The 13,772-nt window shown below is 36.1% G+C and overlaps 1 protein-coding gene across 2 annotated transcripts in view; it reads right to left on the reverse strand.

The window, feature by feature from the left end:
* Positions 1 to 838: 838 nt before the first annotated feature.
* Positions 839 to 13,772, reverse strand: part of zmp:0000000662 — a 33,814-nt gene continuing 20,880 nt past the window's right edge. Inside the window, exons 9-11 of one of the 2 annotated variants that reach the window (XR_012389191.1) lie at positions 13,188 to 13,276; positions 9,143 to 9,499; positions 839 to 2,438 (exon numbers count right to left, since the gene is read on the reverse strand). Coding sequence is in view for 1 of the 2 variants with exons in the window: in XM_001342476.10 (XP_001342512.2) it covers positions 1,947 to 2,438; positions 9,143 to 9,499; positions 13,188 to 13,335 (997 nt within the window). In the remaining variant the exon portion in view is untranslated. Of the gene's footprint in view, positions 2,439 to 9,142; positions 9,500 to 13,187; positions 13,336 to 13,772 lie in introns of both variants that reach the window. The other variant, XM_001342476.10, reaches the window with a different exon arrangement.

Raw genomic sequence — 13,772 nt, forward strand, 5'->3', positions numbered from 1 at the left:
TTGCCTATAGCACTTATTCATTGTTGCTCTTATAGTTGTGTAAATTGCTTCCTTGTCCTCATTTGAAAGTCGCTTTGGATAAAAGCGTCTGCTAAATGACTAAATCTAAATGTAATTAATGGCAAAGTTCAAACATAATAGATTTAGAGTTCATAATTTACATTTAAAGTGAGTTTATAGTAGTCAAGTCAATATTGAAGGCTGTCAAGTGTCTCGTTACCTTAGTTCTGTAAATATTTGTGTCTAACTGCCAATAAGAGTTAGCAGAAAAAGCTTTTTTTTTTCCAGCATTTCTTTTTCTTCTGCTAAATGTCTTGCTTAAAGTTATTTAACTAGTTGATAATAATTAATGCAGACACACTTCCCTATATACACTCACCCCAATGGTTTTGAAATAATGAATTTTCCACAAATTGAGATATTCAATCCATCAATACATATTGCAGAAAAACTAAATAGTTGCATTGCGAATATTCTTCCAACATCGTGCAGCCCTACCCAATACTGAACTATCAAGTGGCCAATGCAGAATGATCACACCTGATCAAACTAATTGAGTGCCTACACTTGCTTAATACCTAGAGATAGGTGTGTTGAAGCAGGGCTGTCACTAAACTCTGCAGGATCTGAGTTTGACACTCCTGATGTAGAGCTTTCAGGAGCCTGCAAGAAAGAAAAAAACACACAATTCACAAACAGATCAGACAATAATAACTTGTGTTGTTTTAATCTTCTCCTACCATTAAGGTAATCGAGAAAAACAGTCAACTGAAGAGAAGACGCTCTACGAATCACACAGACTGATTTAAACAAAACCGATAAAGAACAAAATAATAAGTGTGATTGTATAAGCATTTCATCTTTATTCTCTGCTCTGATAAACATCCTCACCTTGGATCTTTCCTTTAACAATGATCATTGTGCACCGAACGCAGCTTCACTGACAGTTTATTACCCCTGAATCCCGGCAGAACACATCCACAAACCATAACGTAATTGAGAGAAATCCTCGCCATGATATGACCACCTCCATGACAGCTCCACATCTTCAGTTTAAAACACGAGCACACAATGGAGTGACACAGAAAAGGCACAGCTACCTGCGGTCCTGCATCAGTCAGAATGAGATTCACTCATGTGCAATTTATCTGTACCTCCAATACCACAAACAGAAAGTCATTTCATACACCCAGACAAAAAACAAAACAAAAAAAAAACATGAATTGTGTGTATTTTAGATCTCAGATCAGCTCATTTCTCCCACAGAACTGGACAATTATCATCATACACTGTTAAAACAATCAGTAAATCAACAGTTTTGCATATTTTGTGATTCGTGTTTTTTATTTTCCCCCATTTCTTAATGTTTTTGAATTGCATTTTGTGACCTTGATCTTTCTTCCAACAGTTTTTAACCTCAGAAAGTTTGAAAAAGTGACTTATAAACATGTTTAATAGTTTAAAGTGATATATAGTCTGAGTTGGTGTTATATATTACTGTACAAAAACCTTTTAATAACATTTATTAACATATAATAACATATTTAATATAATATTATTTTACAGACTTATTTCTCTACATGTTATCTCTTATATTATTTCTAACTAATAAAATGTCAACAGAAGTCTTTAAAGTCTAAACTTTAGAGTTGAATTTTCCACATCAAAAGTCGACAAAGCAATTGTAAAAAAACTAAAAACACTTGTGAATCGCAAAATATGGAAACTGTTAATTAACAGAGATGGTTTACAGTGTACATGACATCTTAAAAAATGTCAAGACAAGATTATTCAAAATGATCGTATGCTAAGTATAATCTTCACTGCGGAGGTCCTGTGAAAAAGTCAGTCCAGCACACAAGCAGCATAATGGCTTCCTTTCTCTGAGCTTTTGCTCTATTTTCTCGAGAAGATTTCTGCAACCGTGCTATTTTGGTTTCTCTGTTTCACGCTTCTCTGGCTAAGTTTATGTTTCTGGCCCTTTCCTTCCCAGGTTCCTGCAAAGACACTTTAGAGTCCTCGTCCGATGAGCAACTGGGCACAGCATCTGCAACACCTTGAGAATCACCATTAGCTTCACAATGTAAGTGTTGGAGACTGTCTTTCCTCCTAGAGTATTTACTTTCAGATTCTTCACAGCTGGTCTCTGGGGAGGAATCACCATCATCCTCACCATCATCAACATCATCATCATCATCATCATCATCATCATCTCTCTGTTCTTCCTCTTCCTCATGGTTTTCAGGCGGGGGTTCTTCCTCTGCAGGAGGTGAGTTTGGTTGGGCCGGCTGAGCTTCGTCTGCTGGAGCCGCTGGACTGGCTGTGGGTTTGATGGAGGTGTGGCACATGGGGCACGTCTCCTGCACGTAAAGCCACTTTCTCAAACAGTTGCCATGGAAGAAATGACCACAGTAGGTAATCACAGCTGATGTCATATCCTGCAGGTTTAAGAAGAAAAAAAAAAAAGACGTCATACAGGGTATATACACTGTAAAAATGCAGGGTTCCACATAATCTCCATGTTATCCCAACACAAATCGATTAAGTTTACTTAATCATTTTTACCAATTTAAGTGGTTTAAACAAACAAAAAAAAGAAGTTGTCCCCCAAAAACTTATGAATTGTGTTGTTTCAACTAATTTGAAATAAGTAGATTAAACATGCAGCAAAATACATTTTTGGAGTGTACAGAGTGACATTCAATACCTTTTAAGATCTTTTTAAGACACTTTCCATACATTTTAAGATTTAGGTTTCAACCGGAAACACTAGCGACATTTTAACTTACAGTACATTTACGAACAACTAATTGTAAGAAATTAATCCTAAAATAAGTCACTATTTATTAAAATAAAACAAATGCTAATCCAGCAGGTGGCGTCTATATAACAGCAGGAATAACAGTGTGGTCTTGGTTACTGCAGTAAGCAAAGCAGCATGATGTCAAAACTAACAGGATTTTATTGATTTCATAAACTACAGCATCTCAATATTCACAGATTAAATCCTGGCAAACTTTAGCATAGAACTATACATTGCATAATCAAAAACGATGCAAAATATAACACCAAGTAAAACAGCATTTTAGACTTTTTGATACTTTAAGGGCCTTATGTTTCTCTATATTGATTTATCAACTTTTAATACCTTAAGACCTCGTGGACATCCTGTTATAATCATTGTTGTGCAAACTTTAGCTTGATTACATAGAAGGCCCTGTATCTATGTAAGAATATTTATACCATGGGATAAAATAAAATAAAAAAAAAGATTATTGTAGAACTTTTTCATCTCACAATTATGATTTACGCACCACTGAGATAAAAGCTTAAAACTTGATGGCCTTTTTAAAACATTAATCATTTCTACTGTATATCATATCTATATATAGAATTTCTATTCAGTCTAAAAGGAAACTCAATATGTAAAAAAAAAAAAAAGCAAATGTGTCATGATTTTTAACATGCATGCAAAAGTTTATTTCCAGAAACTGCCATTATGACCAGTCATGAACATAAACTGAATTTGACAGTAGGCGGGACAATAACTATCAAATTTACTTATGAGCAGTTTTTGAAGGGGACACAAATAATAGTCAAATTGTACATATAAATGTACTTAATTTCCAGAAATGTCCACAATAATTAAGACACTAACAGACAGAATAGAAACTGATTATACAAAAAAAAAAAACAGTGGGGTCAATTTGGACATAGCACTAGCAGTACTCATTTAGTAAATGCACAGCTAATCAATATGCTAATTGTGGCCGTTAATGTTAAGTTAAAATTATTCGAAGCTATCACTAATAAAACAATGCACGGGAAACAGCTTTGGCATGTTAGTCGCATTGCACTGTACAACAAGCTATTGTAAACAAGCTAACATAATCTAGATAAGTAATATTTTAATCGCTAATATAGCAGATTCATGGAAAATTACAGCGGTAATCAGCATTTTTGCCGCAACTAATTTATGAATGAGTCTGCATCAAATACATTTAAGAGAATCACTTTATTTATATAGAATAAAGGACCCTCCTCACTGGAGTTCAACATTAACCGAGTCACTAGTACACCTGGCTCGTGTGTGTGTGTGAAGAGTAGGTGAGATGAACTGGGAAATCAGGCAGTGGGCCAAACCCCTGTGAGGAAAGGAAACTCAACTGTTTCTAAATGCACTTGTTATGTTTGATTTTTCTACAATTTCACTATTATTTTAGGTATACATACATACATTTTTCACAACAGAGAGTGTGATTTCTTTTTAAAAATAACTTTTTAAGGGGGGAAACTCTCAGATGGGGGGGGGCACACATCCTATCCGCTATTGTATACTGGTGTCACAGGGATTTATGCCTGTGAGACCAGTAGATTGCGGGGGTCTGTTCATTAGCTCCTTCTACTAAGAGAATAAGTTTTGCTTTTTAATTTCATATTTAGACATAACTAAAACACATTTGGTCAAAGTTCACTACTTCTATATTGACTCATCAGTTTTTACAATTATGCCATATTATGCTAATAGATTACAGTGAAAGTTGAAAATGGGCTTGTAGTAAACCAAACATGTATAAATGTGTGTGTAAGCTCGCTTGGTGTAAATGTTTAGGGTCCTTCTCAATTCTCATTTGTGCATTCTTATTTCCTTTCCTTAAGTCTTAGCTCCAACCCCTCAGGATGTGAGGGAAGGATGCAAGGAAAAGATGGAATGAATGACGCAAAAAGAAATAACCAAGCTTCCTTTGGCATCACTTCAAAGCATTTTTATAAATACTCTGCACCCCTGATTTTGCTTGCACATCAGCATTTTTGAATATTAGAGATAATTGGAATCATTTCAACCTCCAAAAAACCCCACATTTGTCTCTTTTTCTTTTTTACTAGTTATTATTAGCAATTATTTCCAGTCATGAACTGCTTTTATTTATGCTGAAGAGTACATTATACTTACTAAATTAACACAACTGTGAAAACCTAACCTACATTTACAATAACTGCATGCTTAATATTCATATAATCATTCAAATAACCTTATTATTAGTGCAGATGTAAAAGGGCAGAGGTTACAAGGTGTGTCAGGTTTACATAAAATGTACAGCCCTGTATCCTCGCTCAAGCCCTCTCTTCTCAGGATGTCCTACAAGAAGGCTGAACTGGATTAGTTTCTTAGGACAGATGATGCAGGAGTAAGAATACGAGGAAGGATATTGAGAAGCACCCTTAGTATTACAGTGTAATTGTTTCGGTTGTGTGTGCAGGGTTCCCATTTTAAGCCAAATGTAAAATTCTCGGACCGTTCCCTGATTCTCACAGACTAAAAGCTGAATTTTCATGACACCTAATCAATGGAAAGAACAGGCTGCTTTTGTGCTTATACACTACCCGACAAAAGTCTTGTCACCCATCCAAGTTTTAGGAACTACAAATAATAACTTGACTTCTAGTTGATCATTTGGTATCAAAAGTAGCTTATGAGAAAGACAAAGGCTTCTAGATCACACTTACTTTACCAAAATAAAATATGATTAGGCCTTGATTTTTAATTATCAAATTAGTCATGTTGTAGTCGAAAAAGAAGTAAGAACATCCACTCTGCAGATCTCTCGCATGCCCCCATACTGAATGTAACCCCAAACAATAATTTTTCCTGACAGATTTCTGTGAGAATCTTGGGTCCAATAGGTCTTCTGCAGTATGTGATGATTGGGATGCAGTTCAACAGATGATTCATCTGAAAAATCTACCTTCTGCCACTTTTCCAAATGATTAACTAGAAGTCAAGTTATTGTTTGTTGCTCTTAGAGCTGGAATCAAATCCAAGATTTTGTCAGGGAGTGTATATTAATAATATAACATTAAAATAACAGGTTAAAATAATACATTTTACTTTAATAACCAAATGGACAACAATTGATAATTTGAAATCGGAGGTACTTACTTTTTTTGTGGCTGCAGTGCAAAGTGCTCCCCTTTCATATTCGATAGCTCAATAGTAGTTTTACAAATGTATATTAAGCTTTTCTGTCATCTACTTTCTATTGCCCAGTCTTTAAAGTAGTCATTTTAAAAGCCAAAGATCTAAATAAATTTCTCCCTGACATGTTAGCCTTAATTAACAGGTACAAGTGGTGCTGAAAATGGCCTAACCATAACAACAGGCGTCAAAACAGCAGGATATAAAAATATGATATAAAAAAAAAATTACATTTTGATAAATTACGATCCGATTTAAAATGACAAACAAAAATTCTAGGTATTTCACAACTAGGACAAAAACATTTAATTTCCCTTACTATCAATGTCCAGTAGGGGTGTAACGATACACTCAGCTCACGATACGATTTGTATCACGTAGGATTGTAACGGTATGAATTTTTTACGGTATGATAATCGTCTAAAACAATACCACGGTTTGACGGTTTCGCGGTATACGGTATTAAATAGTAATTCTCATAGCAAAGACCCTGAAAAGAATAAGAACACGTTTTCTGACTGAACAAAGGTTTTATTTCAACAAACTTTTGAAAGAACCATTTTAATAGAACTATAGAAGTCTTTTATAAAAATAAACTAAAAAATATCCCATTTTAATAAATTAAATTAGAAGGAATAAACAAGCAAGGTCTTTTAAGATTAGACAAAAATAAACTTAAACTGTCCTTCCTTAAAAGCAGGATAAATGGGAGACCAAAAGTGCAATACCAAGTTTATGGCTGTAAACATGTATTTAAAGCGTTGTTTTATTCAGTCTAGGTTGTGATGAAGAAATGTAAGCATGTTGAGATTTTTAAAAGTAAAAAATAAAAATAAAAAAATAAGAAAATAATAAATAATGTGTCAAAGTCCAAATAAACATGGTGCAAATCCTCAGTAAAAAATAGATATAAATATTTACTATACTATAAATAGTTACATAACGAAACTAGATTCAATATGGAACATCCTTAGGTTTTATGTGCCAGCATGGATATGGTTGTCTGTGGATATGGATTTGGATGTGGTTGTATGCAATGCAGACAAACAGCTGCACCTTCATTTGTGTCTTTTGAAAACAGCAAGAGCAGCAGTTCGTCTTTGCTGTGTCACTGTTTTGTCATGTTTCTGTGCTGCTGTGCATGCAAAAGTACTTAGTATGAGAATTATTTCATGCAAAACTTTTTTTTTTTTTTGCGTTTTATTTAGCCGCGCAGAAATGTATGCCTATCTCTCATTCCGTGTTGTTCAAAAAGCTCAGTGTTGGTCCACAAACAAAAGTGAAACCTATGCTTATTGGTTGTGATATAGCGAGTTTGAACCAATCTGGGCATGGAGGAGGGACAATGCATCAATGTATCATGTCTGGTTTGTCCGGAGACACAGTGACGAGCGTTTCTTTGTCAAATCAGCGTTGTCAAATTTTGATGACGTAACCGCACTGATTCCGGAGCCTCTGAAAGTCCGCGAATGTTATGTGATACAGCACTGGAAAGCTGAGATTCTCTTCTTTATGCCAATCTTTGAATTGTATGAATCAGATCAGCGGATCAAAAGTTATTAAACATTTAAGAGCAATACTTATTTTTAGCCGCGGGCGGCTGTCTCGGTCTTTAAGGGTTAAAACCGTTGATATGCAATTGTTCATGGTATGATAATCGTGCACGTTCAAATCGTGGTAGACCGTCATACCGGTATATTGTTACAACCCTAGTATCACGATATAATGTTCACGATTCGATATGTATCACGGTATTTCGAATAAAAATTGAAAATTAAACTGAAATGCAAATTTTACCAAGTAAACTATTTTTTATGTATTTCTTTTGTTTCAACTTGTTAAACTGAACCTTCTTTAAGAAAATAAATTAAACAGGCCTGTCTCTGGAAAATAAAACAATTTAAAAACTTCTTAAAAATATTATTGAAATGACAGAGACAAAATTAAGGAACTATTTAAGTAAAGGTGCAAAAAAAAAAAAGCTTTCTATTCAATTGAATTTAACAGTAAGAGCTTAAGGCTTTGCTTGGTCACTTGCGTTTTTTGTGTGTGCAAAAAAAAAAAATCCACATTTCCAGGTATTTAATTCATATTTAATTAGATTCATTTAGAGATATCTCTAATTACAATTGTGACTAGTCAAAACTCATTTAGAGATATCTGCAAATATTTTTTAATGGAAGTCAATGGAGGAATATGACTAGTCATAATATATTTGCAGATATCTCCAATCTGATTTCGTACTAGTACAATTGTAATTGCAGATATCTCTAATTGTCATTCTGACTAGTCGAATTATAATTATGACTTGTCAAAATATAATTAGAGATATCTCTAAATATATTTATGGATAGTCAGAACAAAGGTTTAAATGCCAAAGTGGCTTGCCATACGCGCGCGTCTATCATCCGCCCTCTGTAGTAACAGCTCACAGTCAGCTCACGTCATGTGTGATTTTGCGGCGGGAACATTATATGAAGACAGAATGATATTTTAGGGTGAATTGTACCTTATAAATACAGCATGTGACTCTTTCAACACTATTAGGAGGTATCCCTGTCGCTGTGCAAAGTATGTAAATCACTGTGAAGACTTTAAAACTTAGGATGTTTGACCCAGTATGCGTGTCAAAAAGCGGGCGAGTCTAAAGCAATGACTGTACAACCGAAATGTTGCCAGATGTCTGATTTTGAGAGGATGGGCCATCCTCTATTTCAGCTCCACTCATCTTGGTCTGCTAACATTACTGCTGCTGCAATCTGAACTCACGTGCGACAGCAGGTGGAACGTAGCTCACGTGCAAACAGCTCAACTAATAAGAGAAAACGGACATCATATCGTAATCAAATCGTCATAACGCCACGATGCATATTGTGACATTTTTGTCGACGTTATTAATCGTTACACCCCTAATGTCCAGGATAGATCTTTCAAAATTCCATGATATTTCCATGATTGTTTAAGTTGTCTGAACTTGTCTCCATCATATATTTGTTCCAGTATCAGCCCAAAACCTCAGGTTGACCCATAAAGGTTGAGTGATAAAGGTCTTAAAGAACTTGAACCCGTAATTGCTGCTTGCATCTATTTTAGTAATTTAACAGTTAAACATTTTACAGTATTACACACACTGAACGAACGACCAAACTTTGTGCTTGCTCTGACCTGGAAGCAGATGGCGCAGACATCATTGTGGTCCTGTAGCTGCTCTGCACTGGCCTTTGGCAGTATGTTGATTTTGCGAGCGGCTTCTTGTCTAAGCAGGAAGCTCTTCCAGCCTGCCTGAGCTCGGAGCCACACATTGCAGTAAGAGTGGATGATGATGACAGAGGCTCCCATCCAGCTCCACTCTCCCCACAGGGACTCCCAGGCCCCGTACGCCACCACACACACAGCCACCGCGAACTCCAGCACACGACACACTCCATTCACATAATAAACGATTTCATCCAGACCGGGCAGGGCAGAACCGCGCCACACCTCCACCATGAACAGACTGTAGATCAGCAGAGTGCCTGTCACCTAACAGACATAACATGAGATAACTGTAGAGCGTTGCATGCTGGGAGGTATGCAAATATGTAATTGATGATTGATTAATTGTTAATTATCCTTTTAATCAATTGGTCGATTAAGCATACGATTCTAAAATCTGCGTAGGTCTTACAGCTGCACGATATTGGAAAAATCTGACATTGCGATATTTTGTTTTGTTGCAATATATATTGCGATATGAATTTAGTTTCACCAGGGGCCTCATGTATCAACGCTGCGTACGCACAAAAACTTTGCGTACGCCAGGTTTCACGCTCAGAATCGCTCACGTTTGGATTTACTAACAATGAACTGAACGTGGGAATGTGCGCAGGTTCACGGCAGCTTTCTGGCAGGCGTACGCACATTTTTTGTGCGTGTCTGTTTTATTTCCATTGGCGACTCCTGGAGGCGGTTGTGTTAAATTCCTCTCTACAAAGTGTCTGATCCTTGCAATGGCAGCTGTATGAGACGGGTTCATATAGTAGGTATGTAAGATTTCCATACCATACAGTTGACCAGCTAAACATTAAAGCGCAAATTGCAGCAGTCGCAATGTAATCTGAGCAATCTACCGCACACACATTGCTATAAAGACACTATCTGAAGATGAATTTGCATGCGTGAATCAGAAACATTTCCATTCAATAAATGTGCAAATAAAATATGATGCACAAACTTATTGATGATTCCTACTTGTCTTTCTCTTGATAAATAGTGGGCAAAATCTGATATGTAGCGGGGGGAAAAAAGAATAAAGAATTTATCAGACGCTGGATTCGAGCCGAGTTGACGCTCGAATATGTCTGTACATGATCTCATGCTTCTTATGAGGTGCGCCACTGAGACCGCTTAGGGTACTGCAACATTTTACAGATATAAACCACACTATTTCTTTTTTAAATGCACTCAGTGCGATGTTCAGACCCAACTGTGTTAACCGCATCAGCTAAACTCTCCCACTCTATTTTTTTCTTTTGTTGTTAATTCCGGAGAACAAACTTGCAAATAACACCGCTTTTCTCCGGTCTACCTCCGAAAGCAGCACCTCCAATTCACATTCTGTTCAAAGTTTCTCTTTTTGCTTGATTTTGCCGTTGCTTTTTCGTTGGGTTTTGCCATTAGCATAGTCATTAGCATATTCATACGGGGGAGGAGGCAGGGAGGGGTTTTGTGCTCGTGCATGTTGCGCTCAGTTTCACATTCATTCAGATGTACAAAAGAATATGCGTGAGATTCGGCGTACGCAGTGTTTCATACATCTGAATTTTTTTCTGCGTACGCACATTTACAGCTTCGTGCGTACGCAATGTTTTAGTAAGATTTCCACGCAAGTCTTCGTACATGAGGCCCCAGATGATTTGAATAGCTCCATTTGGAAAAGATTTCATTAATTTAGATCAACTGGGAGGATCAAGACTTTTTTTAATGCAGTGCATATGCATAGATTACAATAATTACAAAGGGAGTTCAATAGTATTATTAATCAGAAGTTAATCAGAAGTTGTACAGACAATCAGAACAATCTAAAATTGTTTGTAATATTGATACTTGGCTAAGCCACACCGGAAAACCGCCATCCACCAATCGTGGCTTAGCAACTGTAGCTACGCGCAGGGGATCTGTCAAGCTCTTGATTGAGGGAAACAGACCAAAGTGTTGTGCATATGAATTGTGCAAATCTGATACCCGGTATCCTTAAAGTTAGGATGGGATAGTGGACCAAACCCAAGATGAGAAATGCCAGCGTGGATCAAGCTGTGTGAGGGGCGCTAAAGGAGTGGATTTAAGTTGGTTTTGTTTTGATATTCCTGACATTCAGTGATAGACCGACGGCAATACCTCACACTTCTTAACGTTACCTAAACGGATCTAAACTGTGTTTCCTACAAAAATACAACGCAGGTTGTTTCACAGCTGTCTTTTCCATTTTTTACGCTCGATATTATGAGCACTGCTCCGTTTAAGCCTTCGCCATAGTAACTCAGTCATACTAATAGTGAATAGGTGATAATGACATGAGTTATTGATCCGGAAATTATAAATCTGCGAATCTTACTCTACTGAACTTTATATTTTAATCTATTTCAAGCTACGAATATTCAAAATTACAAATAAACAGAACAAAACCGAGATATGATCATAAACTGAGCACTTGCGATCAATATACTTTACCAGCAGCTGTTTTTCAGTCATTTATAAAGAGCACACAAACATACTGACAGTAATAGGTAACTTACTGTACATTGTTATGGGTCAATGATGCTACTATTCAGCACAAATCCTTTAGTTTCCCATTTCTGGCTGTTTTTTCTGTCAATGAAGTATGTAGAAGCACTGTCCATGCGTGTTCCCTCGTCGGTTAGTTACGCTATTTTTCATTGCACAACAATTAATCTATCAGGCTTTTTGGCTAAAAATAGAGAAATCACGGTTTAATTTGTTATTATTAGATTATTTTTAAATGTCACCCCTTTCTGCTGTGCATAAACTGAGCTGTTGAATGGTCAGAGTATGAGGCAGTATTAGATTCTCTAATCGGTTGTCTATTATGTGGTGAATATACCCCTGTAATGCATACTGCAGTGCTTTTTTTTTCTGGCTTTCTCGGATATCTCACCTATTTGCCAAAAAGGACACTATATCACTGGCAATGTCTGACACTGGTGCTTAGACATTGTAAAAGCCGTGCCAGGCACAAAAGTTTGACAGGCATAGCAACAGTAACTAAGGAGGGCGGGGCTTAGTGAAGGGTCAATTGTTTGTGCAGAAATATACTACAGAAATGTATCTATCAATTGTAAAATAAGATGATCATCATTGTATACATGGTAAAATTCTTTTAATCTTTAATAAATAATCAAATCCTGCGATGTGACTATTGCAGATACACACATTGCGATATCGATGCTCAGACGATATATTGTTCAGCCCTACTAGATCTTCATTCGATTATGTTGGTTTCAGCTATGGCTGTGCAAATAATCGAAATTCAAATTTGCTTTAAACAGTTATGAAAAAACATGAATTGAGATAATTATTGCATAATATACCGTCCCCTTTCGAGCAGTTTACCCTCGTTTCTCCTTAAAGCTCGGTTAAATGTGGATATCAGTTGAAAAAAAAACTCTAACATGACTCTTTTTTTAATTTTATTCTAATTTAATTTGATTCATTTATTTCAACTACTCTTAAAAACAATTATTCAAACACAAATACACTTCATCAAAATCAACTAAACATCTTCATATTTGTTTTTGAAAAATAACAATGTATTTTAACCAGTTCGAAGTGGAGCGAGATAAAGCACAAGCTTAATTGTTTTATACTTTTGCAGCATTGGATATGCTTCATTTATTGAAGTGTGATCCATTATGTCACGTTGATAAAAGCACAAGATAGAACTTGTGCATGCAATCAGTAATGAATATGAATAATTTCAATGAATTCAATGAATAATTGATACATTAATATCTACTGATTATTTATTTATTCATTCTAAAAAGTGCTGTTTATTTTCATGCTTCTTTTTTGTAAGATAATACAGCTCTGTTCCACTTGAGTATCTTTTTTTCAGTTTCCATTTTAAAAATGACCGGTTAATGAATCTAATTATCATTAATCAGAAAATCCACAACTGGTTGATCGTATGAAGCAGTTATAGAAACAGAATTACCTGCAGAGATGTTAGCATACAGCTGGAGACCAAAATCAGCAGCCAGAAATCCATGTTGAAAAACTGTGAGATCTTGTAGGCCATGAATCCTGGAAACAGCAGCAGAAAACCACACATAGATAAACCCCGCAGGTGCTTCCACACACTCCTGGGAAAACAGAAAGCTCAAAATCAAACAACCTGGATTTTATTAGGTATTTTTATTCATTATTATTTATATATTATTATTAGTATTATTTAGGGGTGTCACGATTTCGATTTTTAATCGAAATCGATCGAAATTTATGCTCAATTTCGATTATCGAATCAAAAAATAGAATCGTCGATGCTGCCACGCCCCCATGTCACGTCAGCTTGGCTTGCCAATCGGGAAAAAACCGGCTTGTTGAAGTTCTTGTTAATCTGCAGAAGCAGGAGACCCGTCAACAGAACTTAAACCCTCTCCTCTTTCAATGAAGTCGCCGGTGTGTAAGCATTTTGGATTTCCAGTGAGTAATGTTGAAACGTTCGTGTTGCCGACAAAAAAAAACACAGTTTTGCAAGCTCTGCTATGTACGTATTACTTGCGGTTCGTCCGATAGACAA

This window comes from Danio rerio, chromosome 13 (genome assembly GCF_049306965.1).
Source record: "Danio rerio strain Tuebingen ecotype United States chromosome 13, GRCz12tu, whole genome shotgun sequence".
NCBI lineage: Eukaryota > Metazoa > Chordata > Actinopteri > Cypriniformes > Danionidae > Danio > Danio rerio.